General features: G+C 56.2%; 1 protein-coding gene across 1 annotated transcript in view; it reads right to left on the reverse strand.

Annotated features, from left to right (window-relative positions):
• The window catches only part of LOC142923239 (G protein-coupled receptor kinase 3-like), a 31,697-nt gene extending 17,996 nt beyond the window's left edge, over positions 1–13,701 (reverse strand). Inside the window, exons 1-4 of the mRNA XM_076064175.1 lie at positions 13,611–13,701; positions 11,764–11,894; positions 9,653–9,747; positions 5,084–5,191 (exon numbers count right to left, since the gene is read on the reverse strand). Coding sequence (XP_075920290.1) covers positions 5,084–5,191; positions 9,653–9,747; positions 11,764–11,894; positions 13,611–13,668 — 392 coding nt within the window. The 5' untranslated portion in view covers positions 13,669–13,701. The remainder of the gene's footprint in view (positions 1–5,083; positions 5,192–9,652; positions 9,748–11,763; positions 11,895–13,610) is intronic.
• Between the last annotated feature and the right edge of the window lie 6,343 nt (positions 13,702–20,044).

Genomic DNA, 20,044 nt, shown 5'->3' on the forward strand with positions numbered 1-20,044 from the left:
ACACAGAGAGAGACACAGAGAGAAACACAGAGACACAGAGAGAAACACAGAGACACAGAGACACACAGAGACACAGAGAGACACAGAGAGACACACGCAGAGACACAGAGAGACACAGAGACACACAGAGACACACGCAGAGACACACAGAGACACAGAGAGACACAGAGAGACACAGAGACACACAGAGACACAGAGAGACACAGAGAGACACACGCAGAGACACACAGAGACACATGCAGAGACACACGCAGACACGCAGACACACGCAGAGACACAGAGACACACAGAGACACAGAGAGACACACGCAGAGACACACGCAGATACACAGAGACACGGAGATACACGCAGAGACACAGAGACACACAGAGACACAGAGAGAAACACACAGAGACACACGCAGATACACAGAGACAGAGAGAAACACACAGAGAGACACACGCAGAGACACAGAGAGACACAGAGACACACGCAGAGACACAGAGACACATGCAGAGACACATGCAGAGACACAGAGATACAGAGACACAGAGAGGCACAGAGAGACACAGAGACACAAGCAGAGACACAGAGACACAGAGAGACACAGAGAGACAGGCAGACACACAGACACACAGAGAGACACAGAGACACAAGCAGAGACACAGAGACAGAGAGACACACGCAGAGACACAGAGATACAGAGACACAGAGAGACACAGAGAGACACAGAGACACAAGCAGAGACACAGAGACACAGAGACACAAGCAGAGACACAGAGACACAGAGAGACACAGAGAGACAGGCAGACACACAGAGACACACAGAGACACAGAGACACAAGCAGAGACACAGAGACACACGCAGAGAGACACGCAGAGACACACGCAGAGACACACAGAGACACACAGAGACACACGCAGAGTCACAGAGACACACGCAGAGACATAGAGACACACACAGAGACACGCAGAGACACACGCAGAGACACACAGAGACACACAGAGACACACGCAGAGACACAGAGACACACGCAGAGACACAGAGACACACGCAGAGATACACAGAGACACAGAGACACACACAGAGACATACAGAGACACACGCAGAGACACACAGAGACACAGAGAGCCACACGAAGAGACATACGCAGAGAGACACAGAGAGACACACGCAGAGACACACGCAGAGACACACAGAGATACAGAGACACACGCAGAGAGACACAGAGACACACAGAGAGACAGAGGCACGCAGAGAGACACGCAGCTGTGTGTAGCTGTGTGTAGCTGTGTGTGTGTAGCTGTGTGTAGCTGTGTGTAGCTGTGTGTAGCTGTGGGTAGCTGTGTGTGTGTGTGTGTAGCTGTGTGTAGCAGGTTTTGTCAGGCAAAACAACCCCCTACCTCCTCGCGGTGCCGGACGGGCAACTCTGTCGTGGACAGTGCTGTGGGGAGAGGGCCAATTCCGATTGGCCCTCTCCCCTCAATTCAGATTGGCCCTCTCCCCTCATGGCGTCTGTGTCCACCACAGGGGCTAAACGGGGGCTTTGGACGGGTGCGAGGGGCTGGTAACCCCTCCACCTTCAATAAATTACCACTAAACCACGACTAAAATATCTAACTAATAAGCTTGTGCCGGAGGCCCCGGGGGGCCAGGCGTCTATGACGTCTCCTGGCCAAACCCCAATTGGCGGAGCCAGGAGATTGAATCTCCTCCAGAAACAATGAAAAGCCACTATGGATGGCCACGTGGAATGTTCGAACGCTCACTGCGGAGGAGAGGCTGCCACTCCTCTGTCAGGAGCTGGACCGGTACCGCCTGGATCTGTGTGGCATTCAGGAGCTCCGGTGGACCGGTTCTGGCTCCTGCCACCATGAGGGGTGGACAGTCCTCTACTCGGGGCAGCAGAATGCCAAACAACAGGGTGTGGCTCTTCTTTTAAACAAAAGAATGAAGGGGGTGTGGGAGCATGGCGGTGAGGTGTGGGAAGCTGTAAGCCCCAGGCTACTTTGGGCTCGCCTTCCCATCAACCGGAGGCGAGGAGTGGTGGTCGTGGTTACTTATGCCCCCACCGAAGATGAACATCCGTGGAGGGATGCAGGCAAAGCCGATGAGTCACATGCCTTCTATGACCTCCTGTCACAGGTGCTGGCTAAAGTGGCACCCCGGGATAGAGTCATCATGTTGGGTGACTTCAATGCCCGAGTTGGTCATGATGCTGGCACCTGCTCTGGAGTGATTGGAGGGCATGGGCCAGATCAGCTCAATAACAACGGTAGGAGGCTGCTAGACTGTTGTGCAGCCCATGGGCTTGTAATTACCAACACGCTGTTCCGGCATCGGCGCATCCGCACAACATCATGGATGCATGCCGGGTCCAAGCAAGAACATCTGCTGGACTACATAGTGACGGACCAGCGGATGCGAACCCATGTCCTTGACACCAGGACCTACCGTGGAGCTGATCTGCCCTCTGACCATCGACTAGTCATCTGTAAGATGCGCCTGCCATTCTTCCACTCCGGTGGTAGGTGTACACCCAGGACCCCATTCCAACCTAAAGTGGCCTGGTCTCAGTTATCTGATGAAAGTTGCAAGCGAGAATTTGATCATCGCTTGCGGCTGGGGTTGGCATCGTCCCCACTCCTCCTGATGTCGAGGGTAAATGGGCGAGGTTTAGGACTGTGACTCATGCAGCTGCAATGGCTGCTTTGGGTACGCGGTCCAGGCCTCCCCAGAGACCCTGGCAGACTGAGAAGGTGTTCAGGATGGTGGAGAAAAAGCGACAAGCCCACTGTCATCGGCTACAGAATCCCACGTCAGAGAATGAGGAGGCTTACCGCAGCCTTCGCTCGGAGGTTCGGAGAGCCGTGAGGCGCTGCAAGGATGGGTGGTGGTCGCGGGTTACTGAGGAGATGGAGTCTGCCTCAGTGGCCCGTGATCACAAATCTCTATTTAACTCCATCAAAAAAGTAACCTGCAGCGCCACACCTATTACCATCATTAGGGGAAAAAACGGTGATCCAATCTCCGACCCCCAGGAACAGGTTTGCAGATTTTCTGAGCATTTCTGTGAGGTGCTTGGGGAGGGGAAATCCCTCAGCCAGGAAAACATCGTGGCACAAAGTGGGGATGACCCTGCTGAGGCTGCGGTGCCTCAAATATTGGAAGTCACCCCCTGTGAGTGGCTGGCTGAGGTGCCATCTGTTGAGGAAGTACTGAAGGCGATCCGGAGTCTGAGACCAGGAAAGGCACCGGGCAGAGATGATCTCCCAAGCGAAATGCTGAGGGAGGGTGGCGTTTGTGCACAGACTGCCCTATATGACATCATAACAACAGTCTGGGCCACTGGACGGGTTCCGCAGGATTGGAAGGATGCCCTGGTGGTCCCCCTCTTCAAGAAGGGGGACCGCACAGACTGTAACAACTACAGGAGCATCTCACTCCTCAGTGTGCCGGGAAAGGTCCTGGCAAGGATTATTCAACACCACCTTGCTAAGTACGCTGAGGAGAGGCTTGCAGAGCCCCAATGCGATTTCAGGAAAGGGTGGTCCTGCACAGATGCCATATTTTCTGCTACAGCAGAGGTGTAGGGAATTCCAACAAGACCTAAATCTCTGCTTTATTAACCTGGTCAAGGCCTATGATACCATCAGTAGGCCTGGGCTCTGGGTTGTTCTTCGTGGTTTTGGAGTCCCTGACCCTCTGCTCATGATCATTAAGGACCTTCATGATGGTGAGCGGGCGCAGGTAAAACTACGTGGCCGGGAGTCAGAGCCATTCCCTGTACACCTTGTGATGCGACAGGGATGTCCTCTGGCTCCCACATTATTTAACATTTATTTTGACCACGTAGTTTGTGAAGCCTTCAATAGCTGTACCGGGGGAATCTCCATATGGTACAGATATAATGGGAGGCTGATCGATGCCCGGGTGCGGTCAAGGGATGGCTCCCAATTGCTCAACCACGTTATGTATGCCGATGATTTGGTAATAGCTGCTCATTCAGAGGAAGAGTTGGAGACGCTGCTGCTGGGACTGGAGCATGCCACTAAGAGATGGGGCCTTACCATCAGCCCCACCAAAACTAAGCACCTGCCTGGGTATTTTGTACCATCGGACACTCCACCCCCACAACTCCCAATCGGTGATGGGGCAGTTGTGGAGAGAGTGGAGAGTTTCCCATACCTGGGCAGTGTGCTTATGACCGGCTCCAGTTCAGCAGCAGAGGTCTCACTCCGAATCAGTCGAGCGGCAATATCTTTTCATCGGTTGCGTAACGCTGTGTGGAAGCTACCTGGTCCGTCGCTCTGCACTAAGCTTCAGATCTTCTCGGCCACGGTCATTCCCTCCCTTCTCTACGCTTGCGAAACGTGGACGCCCCAAATGGAACATCTTCGCCGGTTAGAAACATTTAGGCTGGCCTGCCTACGATCCATCCTGGGTTTAACCAGGCTGGATTGTGTGAGGAGCTCACAAATCCTTGAAAGATCTGGGCAAGGTCCCATCGGTGAGCTCCTCCGGCAGGCAATGCTGCGTTGGCTGGGTCATGTAGCCCGCATGCCCAGCCACCGCATGCCGAAACAGCTTTTGTTCGGCCGGATTGAGGGGGCTAAGCGGGCGCGGGACGGGCTAGAGAAGAGATGGAGTGATGTGGTACAGGAGGACGTGGAGCTGAGTGGACTTGCCGATGGACTGGTACCAGCGGCGTCAAGATCGGCCTCTGTGGAGGAGGCTCGTGAAGGATGCTACTGGGCAGTTGGAGGTAGTCGCCCTCCAACAACAACGGAGGGCGGAAGAGCGACGCTCAGAACAACGAGCGGAGCGCCGGGTGGCTAAAGCACAGCAGGTTGGCACAGTAGGGGGCACAGGTGGTGCATCAGCCAGTCATCTCAGTCAGTCGACCCGTGGCACCTGGGTCTGCCCCGTGACCTCCTGCCAGCGGGCATTCGACACTTCACGTGGCCTCAGGGTGCACATAGCCTGGCACAAGCGTCGTGGTGACGTCACTGCCACTTTGTGGCGAATGGCGGTTGTTGTTGTTGTTGTGTGTAGCGTGTGTGTGTGTGTAGCTGTGTGTGTGTAGCTGTGTGTAGCTGTACCCCCGTAGCAACTTGAAGAGCATGCAGCCCAGAGAGAACCAGTCGGCGCTGCTGTCGTAAGCCGTCCCCTTCTGCAGAACCTCGGGGGCCATGTAGCCATGAGTACCCCTACACACGGGGGGAGTGGGGAGGGTGGGAGGGTGGGAGAGAGAGGGGAGATAGAGTGAGCAGAAGAGTGGGTGAGTGAGTGAGTGGGTGAGTGAGTGGGTGAGTGAGTGGGTGAGTGAGTGTGTGAGTGAGTGGGTGAGTGCGTGGGTGAGTGGGAGAGTGAGTGGGTGAGTGGGTGTGTGTGAGTGAGTGGGTGAGTGCGTGGGTGAGTGTGAGTGAGTGGGAGAGTGAGTGGGTGAGTGCGTGGGTGAGTGAGTGGGTGAGTGTGAGTGAGTGGGTGAGTGCGTGGATGAGTGTGAGTGAGTGGGTGAGTGAGTGGGTGAGTGCGTGGGTGAGTGTGAGCGTGTGAGTGAGCGTGTGAGTGAGTGGGTGAGTAGGTGTGTGTGAGCGTGGGTGTGGGTGAGCGTGTGAGTGAGTGCGTGAGTGAGCGGGTGAGTGAGCAGATGAGTGGGTGAGTGAGTGAGTGAGTGCGTGGGTGAGTGAGTGTATGTGAGCGTGGGTGTGGGTGTGAGCGTGGGTGTGTGTGAGCGTGTGAGTGAGTAGGTGAATGAGTGGGTGAGTGAGTGGGAGAGTGAGTGAGTGGGTGTGAGTGTGTGAGTGAGTGAGCATGTGAGTGAGTGAGTGCATGGGTGTGGGTGAGCGTGTGAGTGAGTGGGTGAGTGAGTGAGTGGGTGTGAGCGTGTGAGTGAGTGGGTGAGTGAGTGAGTGGGTGTGAGCGTGTCAGTGAGTGAGCGTGTGAGTGAGTGAGTGCGTGGGTGGGTGTGGGTGAGCGTCTGAGTGAGTGGGTGAGTGATTGAGTGAGTGGGTGAGCGTGTGAGTGAGTGGGTGAGTGAGTGAGTGGGTGAGTGTGTGTGAGCGTGGGTGTGTATGAGCATGTGAGTGAGCAGATGAGTGAGTGCGTGGGTGTGTGTGAGCGTGTGAGTGAGCGGGTGAGTGAGTGGGTGAGTGAGTGCGTGGGTGAGTGTGAGCGTGTGAGTGAGTGAGTGAGTGCGTGGGTGAGTGAGTGGGTGAGTGAGAGGGTGAGTGAGTGAGTGAGTGAGCGAGTGAGTGTGCGAGTGAGCGAGCGAGCAGGCGAGTGAGTGGCTGGGCGGGTGAGTGACTGGCTGAGCGGCTGAGCGGTTGAGTGTGCGGCTGAGCGGGTGAGCGTGCGGGTGAGCGAGTGAGCGGGTGAGCGTGCGAATGAGCGGCTGGTCGGGTGAGTGTGCGGGTGAGCGGGTGAGTGTGCGGGTGAGTGGCTGGCTGAGCGACTGAGCGGGTGAGTGTGCGGGTGAGCGGGTGAGTGTGCGGGTGAGTGTGCGGGTGAGCGGGTGAGTGAGCGGGTGAGTGTGCGGGTGAGTGTGCGGGTGAGCGGGTGAGTGTGTGGGTGAGTGACTGGCTGAGCGACTGAGCGGGTGAGTGTGTGGGTGAGCGGGTGAGTGAGCGGGTGAGTGAGCGGGTGAGTGAGCGGGTGAGTGTGCGGGTGAGCGGGTGAGTGAGCGGGTGAGTGTGCGGGTGAGTGTGTGGGTGAGCGGGTGAGTGTGTGGGTGAGTGACTGGCTGAGCGACTGAGCGGGTGAGTGTGTGGGTGAGCGGGTGAGTGAGCGGGTGAGTGTGCGGGTGAGTGTGCGGGTGAGTGTGTGGGTGAGCGGGTGAGTGAGCGGGTGAGTGTGCGGGTGAGTGTGCGGGTGAGTGTGTGGGTGAGCGGGTGAGTGAGCGGGTGAGTGTGCGGGTGAGTGTGCGGGTGAGTGTGCGGGTGAGTGTGCGGGTGAGTGTGCGGGTGAGCGGGTGAGTGTGCGGGTGAGTGTGCGGGTGAGTGTGCGGGTGAGTGTGCGGGTGAGTGTGCGGGTGAGTGAGCGGGTGAGTGTGCGGGTGAGCGGGTGAGTGTGCGGGTGAGTGTGCGGGTGAGTGTGCGGGTGAGTGTGCGGGTGAGTGTGCGGGTGAGTGAGCGGGTGAGTGTGCGGGTGAGTGTGGTGGTGAGCGTGGTGGTGAGTGTGCGGGTGAGTGTGGTGGTGAGCGTGGTGGTGAGCGTGCGGGTGAGTGTGGTGGTGAGCGTGGTGGTGAGCGTGCGGGTGAGTGTGGTGGTGAGCGTGGTTTTGAGCGTGCGGGTGAGTGTGCGGGTGAGTGTGGTGGTGAGTGTGGTGGTGAGTGAGCGGGTGAGTGTGGTGGTGAGTGAGCGGGTGAGTGTGCGGGTGAGTGAGCGGGTGAGTGAGCGGGTGAGTGAGCGGGTGAGTGTGCGGGTGAGTGAGCGGGTGAGTGAGCGGGTGAGTGTGTGGGTGAGTGAGCGGGTGAGTGTGGTGGTGAGCGGGTGAGTGTGGTGGTGAGTGTGGTGGTGAGTGAGCGTGGTGGTGAATGTGGTGGTGAGCGTGGTGGTGAGCGTGCGGGTGAGTGTGGTGGTGAGTGAGTAGGTGAGTGAGTGGGTGAGCGTGGTGGTGAGTGTGGTGGTGAGTGTGCGGGTGAGTGTGGTGGTGAGTGTGGTGGTGAGTGTGGTGGTGAGTGTGGTGGTGAGTGTGGTGGTGAGTGTGGTGGTGAGTGTGGTGGTGAGTGTGGTGGTGAGCGTGGTGGTGAGTGTGGTGGTGAGCGTGGTGGTGAGTGTGGTGGTGAGCGTGGTGGTGAGTGTGGTGGTGAGTGTGCGGGTGAGTGAGCGGGTGAGCGGGTGAGTGTGCGGGTGAGTGTGGTGAGTGAGCGTGGTGGTGAGTGTGGTGGTGAGTGTGGTGGTGAGTGTGCGGGTGAGTGTGGTGGTGAGTGTGGTGGTGAGTGTGGTGGTGAGTGTGGTGGTGAGTGTGGTGGTGAGTGTGGTGGTGAGTGTGGTGGTGAGTGTGGTGGTGAGCGTGGTGGTGAGTGTGGTGGTGAGTGTGGTGGTGAGTGTGGTGGTGAGTGTGGTGGTGAGTGTGGTGGTGAGTGTGGTGGTGAGCGTGGTGGTGAGCGTGGTGGTGAGCGTGGTGGTGAGTGTGGTGGTGAGTGTGGTGGTGAGTGTGGTGGTGAGCGTGGTGGTGAGTGTGGTGGTGAGCGTGGTGGTGAGTGTGGTGGTGAGCGTGGTGGTGAGTGTGCGGGTGAGTGTGGTGGTGAGCGTGGTGGTGAGCGTGGTGGTGAGTGTGGTGGTGAGTGTGCGGGTGAGTGTGGTGGTGAGTGTGCGGGTGAGTGAGCGGGTGAGCGGGTGAGTGTGCGGGTGAGTGAGCGGGTGAGCGGGTGAGTGAGCGGGTGAGTGTGCGGGTGAGTGAGCGGGTGAGCGGGTGAGTGTGCGGGTGAGTGTGGTGGTGAGCGGGTGAGTGTGCGGGTGAGTGAGCGGGTGAGCGGGTGAGTGAGTGAGTGAGTGCGTGGGTGAGTGTGGTGGTGAGTGAGCGGGTGAGTGTGGTGGTGAGTGTGGTGGTGAGTGTGGTGGTGAGTGTGGTGGTGAGCGTGGTGGTGAGCGTGGTGGTGAGCGTGGTGAGTGTAGTAGTGGTGAGCGTGGTGGTGAGCGTGGTGGTGAGCGTGGTGGTGAGCGTGGTGGTGAGTGTGGTGGTGAGTGTGGTGGTGAGTGTGGTGGTGAGTGTGGTGGTGAGTGTGGTGGTGAGTGTGGTGGTGAGTGTGGTGGTGAGCGTGGTGGTGAGTGTAGTAGTGGTGAGTGTGGTGGTGAGTGTGGTGGTGAGCGTGGTGGTGAGTGTAGTAGTGGTGAGTGTGGTGGTGAGTGTAGTAGTGGTGAGCGTGGTGGTGAGCGTGGTGGTGAGTGTGGTGGTGAGTGTGGTGGTGAGTGTGGTGGTGAGCGTGGTGGTGAGTGTGGTGGTGAGTGTAGTAGTGGTGAGTGTGGTGGTGAGTGTGGTGGTGAGTGTGGTGGTGAGTGTGGTGGTGAGCGTGGTGGTGAGCGTGGTGGTGAGCGTGGTGGTGAGCGTGGTGGTGAGCGTGGTGGTGAGCGTGGTGGTGAGTGTGGTGGTGAGTGTGGTGGTGAGCGTGGTGGTGAGCGTGGTGGTGAGTGTGGTGGTGAGTGTGGTGGTGAGTGTGGTGGTGAGTGTGGTGGTGAGCGTGGTGGTGAGTGTAGTAGTGGTGAGTGTGGTGGTGAGTGTGGTGGTGAGCGTGGTGGTGAGTGTGGTGGTGAGTGTGGTGGTGAGTGTGGTGGTGAGTGTGGTGGTGAGTGTGGTGGTGAGCGTGGTGGTGAGTGTGGTGGTGAGTGTGGTGGTGAGTGTGGTGGTGAGTGTGGTGGTGAGCGTGGTGGTGAGTGTGGTGGTGAGTGTAGTAGTGGTGAGTGTGGTGGTGAGTGTAGTAGTGGTGAGTGTGGTGGTGAGTGTAGTAGTGGTGAGCGTGGTGGTGAGTGTAGTAGTGGTGAGCGTGGTGGTGAGTGTAGTAGTGGTGAGCGTGGTGGTGAGTGTGGTGGTGAGTGTAGTAGTGGTGAGTGTGGTGGTGAGTGTAGTAGTGGTGAGCGTGGTGGTGAGTGTAGTAGTGGTGAGCGTGGTGGTGAGTGTGGTGGTGAGTGTGGTGGTGAGCGTGGTGGTGAGCGTGGTGGTGAGCTCACACGCTGGCGTGGGGCTTCTTCTTTGAGAAGTCGCAGGCCAGGCCGAGGTCTGAGATGCGGACGTGGCCATGCTCGTCCAGCAGGATGTTGGCCGGCTAGACCACGCACACACGGACACACACACAGACACACGCACAGACACACACACAGACACACGCACAGACACACACACACACACACACGCTCACACACACAGACACACGTACACACACAGACACACGCTCAGACACACACGCTCAGACACACACAGACACACGCACAGACACACACGGACGCACACACAGACACGCACGGATACACGCAGACACACGCACGGATACACAGACACACACACACACGGACACACACACAGACACACACACGCTCAGACACACACACACACACGCACGCACACACACACAGACACACACACACGGACACACACACACACGCTCAGACACACACACACGGACACACACACAGACACACACGCACACACAGACACATGCTCAGACACATACAGACACACAGACACACACAGACACACGCTCAGACACACACACACGGACACACACACACACAGAGAAAAAGCTAAAGATCCCCGTGTAGCCTTAACAGACTGTAGGGGCAAGTGCTGTTAGCGAGCACCTATGAAGACCGGCACGGCACAGGAGGGGGTGGGTGGCCAGCACCACGCCCGGCCGCCTTTGTCTCCCCAGTGGCGATGTTCACTACACACCGCTGCACCAGCTACTCAGTTCAGGCTGAGTCGACCTAGGGGAGGACCGGTTCAGATAATCGTCGCTGGTGTTGGCCGTGAGCGGGAATTGAACTCAGGTCGCCAGGTTCATAGCGTAGCGTAGCGCTAACCGCTGCACCACCGCTCAACATCACACTCACAGACACATACAAGTAGGTGGGTGGGTGAGAGTAGGTGGGTGAGTTGGTGGGTGGGTGAGTTGGTGGGTGAGTGAGTAGGTGGGTGAGTGGGTGGGTGAGTTAGTTGGTGGGTGAGTAGGTGGGTAGGTGAGTCGGTGGGTGAGTGGGTGGGTAGGTGGGTGGGTGAGTTGGTGGGTAGGTGAGTCGGTGGGTGGGTGGGTGAGTCGGTGGGTGAGTGAGTAGGTGGGTGAGTTAGTTGGTGGGTGAGTTAGTTGGTGGGTGAGTTAGTTGGTGGGTGGGTGAGTGAGTTGGTGGGTAAGTTGGTGGGTGAGTGAGTTGGTGGGTGAGTTAGTTGGTGGGTGGGTGAGTGAGTTGGTGGGTGAGTTGGTAGGTGGGTGAGTTGGTGGGTGAGTTAGTTGGTGGGTGGGTGGGTGAGTGAGTTGGTGGGTGAGTAAGTTGGTGGGTGAGTGAGTTGGTGGGTGAGTTAGTTGGTGGGTGAGTTAGTTGGTGGGTGGGTGAGTTGGTGGGTGGGTGAGTGAGTTGGTGGGTGAGTGAGTTGGTGGGTGAGTGGGTGGGTAGGTGGGTGAGTGAGTCGGTGGGTGGGTGGGTGAGTGAGTTGGTGGGTGAGTGAGTTGGTGGGTGAGTGGGTGGGTAGGTAGGTGGGTGAGTGAGTGGGTGGGTGGGTGAGTCGGTGGGTGAGTTGGTGGGTGAGTGAGTTGGTGGGTGAGTAGCTGGGTGGGTGAGTGGGTAGGTGGGGGCTGGGTAGGTGGGGACGTATTGTGTGTGGGAGAGCAAACGAGTGGGTGAGCGAGTGAGTGGGTGGGCAGGTGAGTGTGTGGGTGAGTGTGTGGGTGAGTGTGTGGGTGAGCGTGTGGGTGAGTGGGTGGGCAGGTGAGTGAGTGGGTGAGAGATTGAGTGGGTGAGTGAGTGTGTGGGTGAGCGTGTGGGTGAGAGTGTGGGTGAGCGTGTGGGTGAGCGTGTGGGTGAGCGTGTGGGTGAGCGTGTGGGTGAGCATGTGGGTGAGTGTGTGGGTGAGTGTGTGGGTGAGCGTGTGGGTGAGCGTGTGGGTGAGTGTGTGGGTGAGCGTGTGGGCGAGCGTGTGGGTGAGCGTGTGGGTGAGCGTGTGAGTGAGCGTGTGGGCGAGCGTGTGGGTGAGCGTGTGGGTGAGCGTGTGGTGAGCGTGTGGGTGAGCGTGTGGGTGAGCGTGTGGTGAGCGTGTGGGTGAGCGTGCGGTGAGCGTGTGGTGAGCTCACCTTGAGGTCTCGGTAGACCACGGAGCGGTTGTGCATGTGCTCCAGGCCCAGGATGATCTCCGCTGCGTAGAAGCGCATCTCCTTGTCTGTGAACACTCCGTGCTGGGAGAGGTGGTAGTGCAGGTCGCCTCCTGTACAACCACAACCACCATCACCACAACCACCATCACCACAACCACAACCACCATCACCACAACCACCATCACCACAACCACCATCACCACAACCACCATCATCATCTCCTTGTCAGTGAACACTCCGTGCTGGGAGAGGTGGTAGTGCAGGTCGCCTCCTGTACAACAACCACCACAACCACCATCATTATCACCACAACCACCATCACCACAACCACCATCATCAACACGAACACCACCACACCCACTCTCACTCACCCACCCACCCACACTCACCCACACTCTCACCCACACACCCACACTCTCAACCACACACCCTCACCCACTCACCCACAACAACAACCGCCGTTCGCCACTAAGTGGCGGTGATGTCACCACGACGCTTGTGCCAGGCCATGTGCACCTTGAGGCCACGTGAAGCAGGAGGTCACGGGGCAGACCCAGGTGCCACGGGTCGACTGACTGAGATGACTGAGATGAGTGGCTGATGCACCACCTGTGCCCCCTACTGTGCCAACCTCCTGTGCTTTAGCCACCCGGCGCTCCGCTCGTTGTTGTGAGCGTCGCTCCTCCGCCCTCCGTTGTTGTTGGAGGGCGACTGCCTCCAACTGCCCAGTAGCGTCCTTCACGAGCCTCCTCCACAGAGGCCGATCTTGAGACCGCTGGTACCGGTCATCGGCAAGTCCACTCAGCTCCACGTCCTCCTGTACCACATCACTCCATCTCTTCCCTAACCTGTAACGCGCCCGTTTAGCCCCCTCGATCCGGCCAAACAAAAGCTGTTTCGGCATGCGGTGGCTGGGCATGCGGGCTACATGACCCAGCCAACGCAGCCTTGCCCGCCGGAGGAGCTCACCGATGGGACCTTGCCCAAATCTTTCAAGGATTTGTGAGCTCCTCACACAATCCAGTCTGGTTAAACCCAGGATGAATCGTAGGCAGGCCAGCCGAAATGTTTCTAACCGGCAAAGATGTTCCAGTAGGGGGGTCCACGTTTCGCAAGCGTAGAGAAGGGAGGGAATGACCGTGGCCGGGAAGACCTGAAGCTTAGTGCGGAGCGACAGACCAGGTAGCTTCCACACAGCGTTATGCAACCAATGAAAAGATATTGCCGCTCGACTGATTCGGAGTGAGACCTCTGCTGTCAAACCGGAGCCAGTCATACGCACACTGCCCAGGTATGGGAAACTCTCCACTCACCCACCCACACAGCCCACTCACCCACCCACACTCACCCACACAGCCCACTCACCCACACAGCCCACTTACCCACCCACACTCACCCACCCACACTCACCCACACAGCCCACTCACCCACCCACACTCACCTACCCACACTCACCCACACTCACCCACCCTCACCCACCCACACTCACACTCACCCACCCACACTCACCCACCCACCCACACTCACCCACACTCACCCACACCCACCCACACCCACCCACACCCTCCCACCCACACACCCACACACCCACCCACCCACACCCACCCACACCCACCCACACCCACCCACACACTCACCCACACTCACCCACACCCACCCACACACACCCACACACACTCACCCACACCCACCCACCCACCCACACCCACCCACACCCACCCACACACGCTCCCACACCCACCCACACCCACCCACACACACCCACACCCACCCACACCCACCCACACCCACCCACACCCACCCCACAACCACCCACAACCACCCACCGTTCATGAGGTCCAGGATGAAGCAGAGTTTGTCGGGCGTGTGGAAGGCGTACGTCATGCACACGATGAACGGCAGTCCTTCTGTAACGACATCAACATCATCATCACCATCATCATCATCACCACCATCATCACCATCATCACCATCATCATCACCATCAGCATCATCATCACCATCATCATCACCATCATCATCACCATCAACATCACCATCAACATCACCATCATCACAATCATCATCACCATCAACATCAGCATCATCACCATCATCACCACCATTCACCACCATCATCATCACCATCATCACCATCATCATCACCACCATCATCACCATCAACATCATCACCACCACCATCATCACCACCATCATCACCACCATCAACATCATCACCATCACCACCATCACCACCATCAACATCATAAACATCATCACCATCACCACCACCATCAACATCATCACCATCATCACCATCATCACCACCATCACCACCATCACCATCACCCCCATCACCACCATCATCACCACCACCACCATCATCACCACCATCATCATCATCATCACCATCACCATCATCACCATCATCATCACCATCACCATCACCACCATCATCATCATCATCACCACCATCATCATCACCACCATCATCAACATCACCACCACCATCAGATCATCACGATCATCACCATCATCACCATCACCACCATCAACATCACCACCATCAACATCATCACCACCATCATCACAACCATCAACATCATCACCATCACCACCATCATCACCACCATCAACATCACCACCATCATCACCATCAACATCATCACCACCATCATCTCCACCATCATCACCACCATCATCACCATCACCACCATCACCATCACCACCATCAACATCATCAACAACATCATCACCACCATCACCACCATCATCATCATCACCATCACCACCATCAACATCATCAACAACATCATCACCACCATCACCACCATCATCACCATCACCATCACCACCATCAACATCATCAACATCATCACCACCATTACCATCATCACCACCATCAATATCATCACCACCATCACCACCATCACCATCATCACCACCATCAACATCACCATCACCACCATCACCACCATCAACATCATCACCATCACCACCATCACCACCATCACCACCATCAACATCACCAACATCATCACCACCATCACCATCATCACCACCATCAACATCATCATCATCAACATCACCATCAACATCATCATCATCATCAACATCATCACCATCACCACCATCATCACCATCACCACCATCACCACCATCATCACCACCACCACCATCATCACCACATCATCATCATCATCACCATCACCATCATCACCATCATCATCACCATCACCATCACCACCATCATCATCATCATCACCACCATCATCATCACCACCATCATCAACATCACCACCACCATCAAGATCATCACGATCATCACCATCATCACCATCACCACCATCAACATCACCACCATCAACATCATCACCACCATCATCACAACCATCAACATCATCACCATCACCACCATCATCACCACCATCAACATCACCACCATCATCACCATCAACATCATCACCACCATCATCTCCACCATCATCACCACCATCATCACCATCACCACCATCACCATCACCACCATCAACATCATCAACAACATCATCACCACCATCACCACCATCATCATCATCACCATCACCACCATCAACATCATCAACAACATCATCACCACCATCACCACCATCATCACCATCACCATCACCACCATCAACATCATCAACATCATCACCACCATTACCATCATCACCACCATCAATATCATCACCACCATCACCACCATCACCATCATCACCACCATCAACATCACCATCACCACCATCACCACCATCAACATCATCACCATCACCACCATCACCACCATCAACATCACCAACATCATCACCACCATCACCATCATCACCACCATCAACATCATCATCATCAACATCACCATCAACATCATCATCATCATCAACATCATCACCATCACCACCATCATCACCATCACCACCATCATCACCATCATCAACATCACCACCATCATCACCATCAACATCATCACCACCATCAACATCATCAACAACATCATCACCACCATCACCATCATCACCACCATCATCACCACCATCAACATCATCACCATCACCACCATCACCACCATCAACATCATAAACATCATCACCATCACCACCACCATCAACATCATCACCATCATCACCATCATCACCACCATCACCACCATCACCATCACCCCCCATCACCACCATCAACATCATCACCATCATCATCATCACCATCAACATCATCACCATCATCACCACCATCAACATCATCACCACCATCAAGATCATCACCATCATCACCATCATCAACATCATCACCATCAACACCATCAATATCATCACCACCGTAAACATCATCACCATCAACATGTGTGTGTGTGCCTGTGTGCGAGTCTCTGTGTGAGTCTCTGTGTGTGAGTCTCTGTGTGTGAGTCTGTGTGTGTGAGTCTCTGTGTGTGTCTGCGCGTGTGTCTGCGCGTGTGTCTGCGCGTGTGTCTGCGCGTGTGCCTGCGTGTGTGAGTCTCTGTGTGTGAGTGTGTGTGTGTGAGTCTGTGTGTGTGAGTCTGTGTGTGCGAGTCTCTGTGTGTGTGAGTCTCTGTGTGTGAGTCTCTGTGTGTGAGTCTCTGTGTGTGAGCCTCTGTGTGTGTGAGTCTCTGTGTGTGTGTGAGTCTGTGTGTGTGTATCTGTGTGTGTGAGTCTCTGTGTGTGTGAGTCTCTGTGTGTGTGAGTCTCTGTGTGTGTGAGTCTCTGTGTGTGAGTGTGTCTGTGTGTGTGTGTCTGTGTGTGTGTGTCTGTGTGTGTGAGTCTCTGTGTGTGTGTCTCTGTGTGTGTGTCTCTGTGTGTGAGTCTCTGTGCGTGAGTCTTTGTGCGTGAGTCTCTGTGTATGTGAGTCTCTGTGTGTGTGAGTCTCTGTGTGTGAGTCTGCGTGTGAGTCTCTGTGTGTGTGTGTGTCTGTGTGTGTGAGTCTCTGTGTGTGTGAGTCTGTGTGTTTGAGTCTGTGTGTGTGTCTGCGCGTGTCTCTGTGTGAGTCTCTGTGTGTGTGAGTCTCTGTGCGTGAGTCTCTGTGTGCGCGTCTCTGTGTGTGAATCTCTGTGTGTGTGTCTGTGTGTGAGTCTGTGTGCCTGTGTGTGAGTCTCTGTGTGTGAGTCTCTGTGTGTGAGTCTGTGTGTGTGTGTCTGCGTGTGAGTCTGTGTGTGAGTCTCTGTGTGTGAGTCTCTGTGTGTGAGTCTCTGTGTGTGAGTCTCTGTGCGTGAGTCTCTGCGTGTGAGTCTGTGTGTGAGTCTGTGTGTGAGTCTCTGTGCGTGAGTCTCTGTGCGTGAGTCTCTGTGCGTGAGTCTCTGTGCGTGAATCTCTGTGTGTGAATCTCTGTGTGTGTGTGAGTCTGTGTGTGTGTCTCTGTGTGTGTGAGTCTGTGTGTGTGTGTCTCTGTGTGTGAGTCTCTGTGCGTGAGTCTTTGTGCGTGAGTCTCTGTGTATGTGAGTCTGTGTGAGTCTGTGTGTGAGTGTGTCTGTGTGTGTGAGTCTCTGTGTGTGTGAGTCTGTGTGTGTGTGTCTGTGTGTGTGTGTCTCTGTGTGTGAGTCTCTGTGCGTGAGTCTCTGTGTGGGTCTCTGTGTGGGTCTCTGTGTGGGTCTCTGTGGGTCTGTGTGGGTCTCTGTGTGTGTGAGTCTCTGTGTGTGTGTCTGTGTGTGTGAGTCTCTGTGTGTGTGAGTCTGTGTGTGTGTCTGCGCGAGTCTCTGTGTGAGTCTCTGTGTGTGTGAGTCTCTGTGCGTGAGTCTGTGTGTGTGTGTGCCTGTGTGTGAGTCTCTGTGTGTGAGTCTCTGTGTGTGTGTCTGCGTGTGAATCTGCGTGTGAATCTGCGTGTGTGAGTCTCTGTGTGTGTCTCTGTGTGTGAGTGTGTCTGTGTGTGTGTGTCTGTGTGTGTGAGGCTCTGTGTGTGTGAGTCTGTGTGTGTGTGTCTCTGTGTGTGTGTCTCTGTGTGTGAGTCTCTGTGCGTGAGTCTTTGTGCATGAGTCTCTGTGTATGTGAGTCTCTGTGTGTGTGAGTCTCTGTGTGTGATTCTGCGTGTGAGTCTCTGTGTGTGTGTCTGTGTGTGTGAGTCTCTGTGTGTGTGAGTCTGTGTGTGTGTGAGTCTGTGTGTGTGTCTGCGCGTGTCTCTGTGTGAGTCTCTGTGTGTGTGAGTCTCTGTGCGTGAGTCTCTGTGTGCGCGTCTCTGTGTGTGAATCTCTGTGTGTGTGTCTGTGTATGAGTCTGTGTGCCTGTGTGTGAGTCTCTGTGTGTGAGTCTCTGTGTGTGTGAGTCTCCGTGTGTGAGTCTGTGTGTGTGTGTCTGCGTGTGAGTCTGTGTGTGAGTCTCTGTGTGTGAGTCTCTGTGTGTGAGTCTCTGTGCGTGAGTCTCTGTGCGTGAGTCTCTGTGCGTGAGTCTCTGTGTGTGAATCTCTGTGTGTGTGTGAGTCTGTGTGTGTGAGTCTGTGTGTGTGAGTCTGTGTGTGTGTGTCTCTGTGTGTGAGTCTCTGTGCGTGAGTCTTTGTGCGTGAGTCTCTGTGTATGTGAGTCTGTGTGTGTGTGAGTCTGTGTGTGAGTGTGTCTGTGTGTGTGAGTCTCTGTGTGTGTGAGTCTGTGTGTGTGTGTCTGTGTGTGTGTGTGTCTCTGTGTGTGAGTCTCTGTGCGTGAGTCTCTGTGTATATGAGTCTCTGTGTGTGTGAGTCTCTGTGTGCGAGTCTGCGTGTGAGTCTCTGTGTGTGTGTCTGTGTGTGTGAGTCTCTGTGTGTGTGAGTCTGTGTGTGTGTCTGCGCGTGTCTCTGTGTGAGTCTCTGTGTGTGTGAGTCTCTGTGCGTGAGTCTGTGTGTGTGTGTGCCTGTGTGTGAGTCTCTGTGTGTGAGTCTCTGTGTGTGTGTCTGCGTGTGAATCTGCGTGTGAATCTGCGTGTGAGTCTGTGTGTGAGTGTCTGTGTGTGAGTGTCTGTGTGTGAGTCTCTGTGTGTGAGTCTCTGTGTGTGAGTCTCTGTGTGTGAGTCTCTGTGCGTGAGTCTCTGTGCGTGAGTCTCTGTGCATGAGTCTCTGTGCGTGAGTCTCTGTGCGTGAGTCTCTGTGTGTGTGTCTGTGTTTGTGTCTGCGCGTGTGTATGTGTGTGAGTCTGTGTGTGTGTGCCTGTGTGTGAGTATCTGTGTGTGCCTGTGTGTGAGTCTCTGTGTGTGAGTCTCTGTGTGTGTGTGTGCCTTTGTGTGAGTCTCTGTGTGTGAGTCTGTGTGTGTGTGTGTGTGCCTGTGTGTGTGTGCCTGTGTGTGTGTCTGCGTGTGTGTCTGCGTGTGTGTCTGCGTGTGTGTCTGCGTGTGTGTCTGCGTGTGTGAGTCTGCGTGTGTGAGTCTGTTCTGAGTAGTGGTGAGTAGCGGTGAGGAGTGGTGAGGGTACTACGCTCACCCCGGTACTGACGAGGGACAGCATGATCCTCTCGTTAAGTGCCAGCGTCTCTCCCTGTTTCATCTTGATTCGCTTCTTGTCCAGACACTTCATGGCGTACCTGCTCAAAATAAAACACATGCACACCTCCCCCCGTGAAGCCTCTCACACGCTGAAGGGGCAAGTGCTTTCACAGCGCCTGTGAAGGCTACCGGAGCTGTGGCTACACACACGGAGGGGGTGGGTGGCTACCAGCACCACGCCCGGCCGCCTTTGTCTCTCCCCCAGTGCTGGCGATGTTCACCACACACCACAGCTACACCAGGTAGCACTCATTTCAGGCTGAGTCGACCTAGAGGAGGCCCAGGACCAGGTCAGATAATCTCTGTGACCGGTGGCGGCGGTGGTGGTGGCGGTGGCGGTGGCGGCGGTGGTGGTGGTGGTGGCGGTGATGGCGGTGGTGGTGGCGGTAGTGGTGGCGGCGGTGGTGGCGGTGGTGGCGGTGATGGCGGTGGTGGTGGCGGTAGTGGTGGCGGTGGTGGTGGTGGCGGTGGTGGTGGTGGTGGCGGTGGTGGTGATGGCGGTGGTGGTGGCGGTAGTGGTGGCGGTGGTGGTGGCGGTGGTGGTGGTGGCGGTGATGGCGGTGGTGATGGCGGTGGTGGTGGCGGTAGTGGTGGCGGTGGTGGTGGTGGTGGTGGTGGTGGTGGCGGTGGTGGTGGCGGTGGCGGTGATGGCGGTGGTGGTGGCGGTGGCGGTGGCGGTGGTGGTGGCGGTGGTGGTGGTGGCGGTGGTGGTGGCGGTGGTGGTGGTGGCGGTGGTGGTGGCGGTGGGGTGGCGGTGGTGGTGGCGGTGGTGGTGGCGGTGGTGGTGGCGGTGGCGGTGATGGCGGTGGTGGTGG

The sequence above is a fragment of the Petromyzon marinus genome, unplaced genomic scaffold (genome assembly GCF_048934315.1).
Source record: "Petromyzon marinus isolate PM22_M1 ecotype Great Lakes invasive population unplaced genomic scaffold, UKy_Petmar_22M1.pri1.0 PM_Scaffold_351, whole genome shotgun sequence".
Taxonomy (NCBI): domain Eukaryota; kingdom Metazoa; phylum Chordata; class Hyperoartia; order Petromyzontiformes; family Petromyzontidae; genus Petromyzon; species Petromyzon marinus.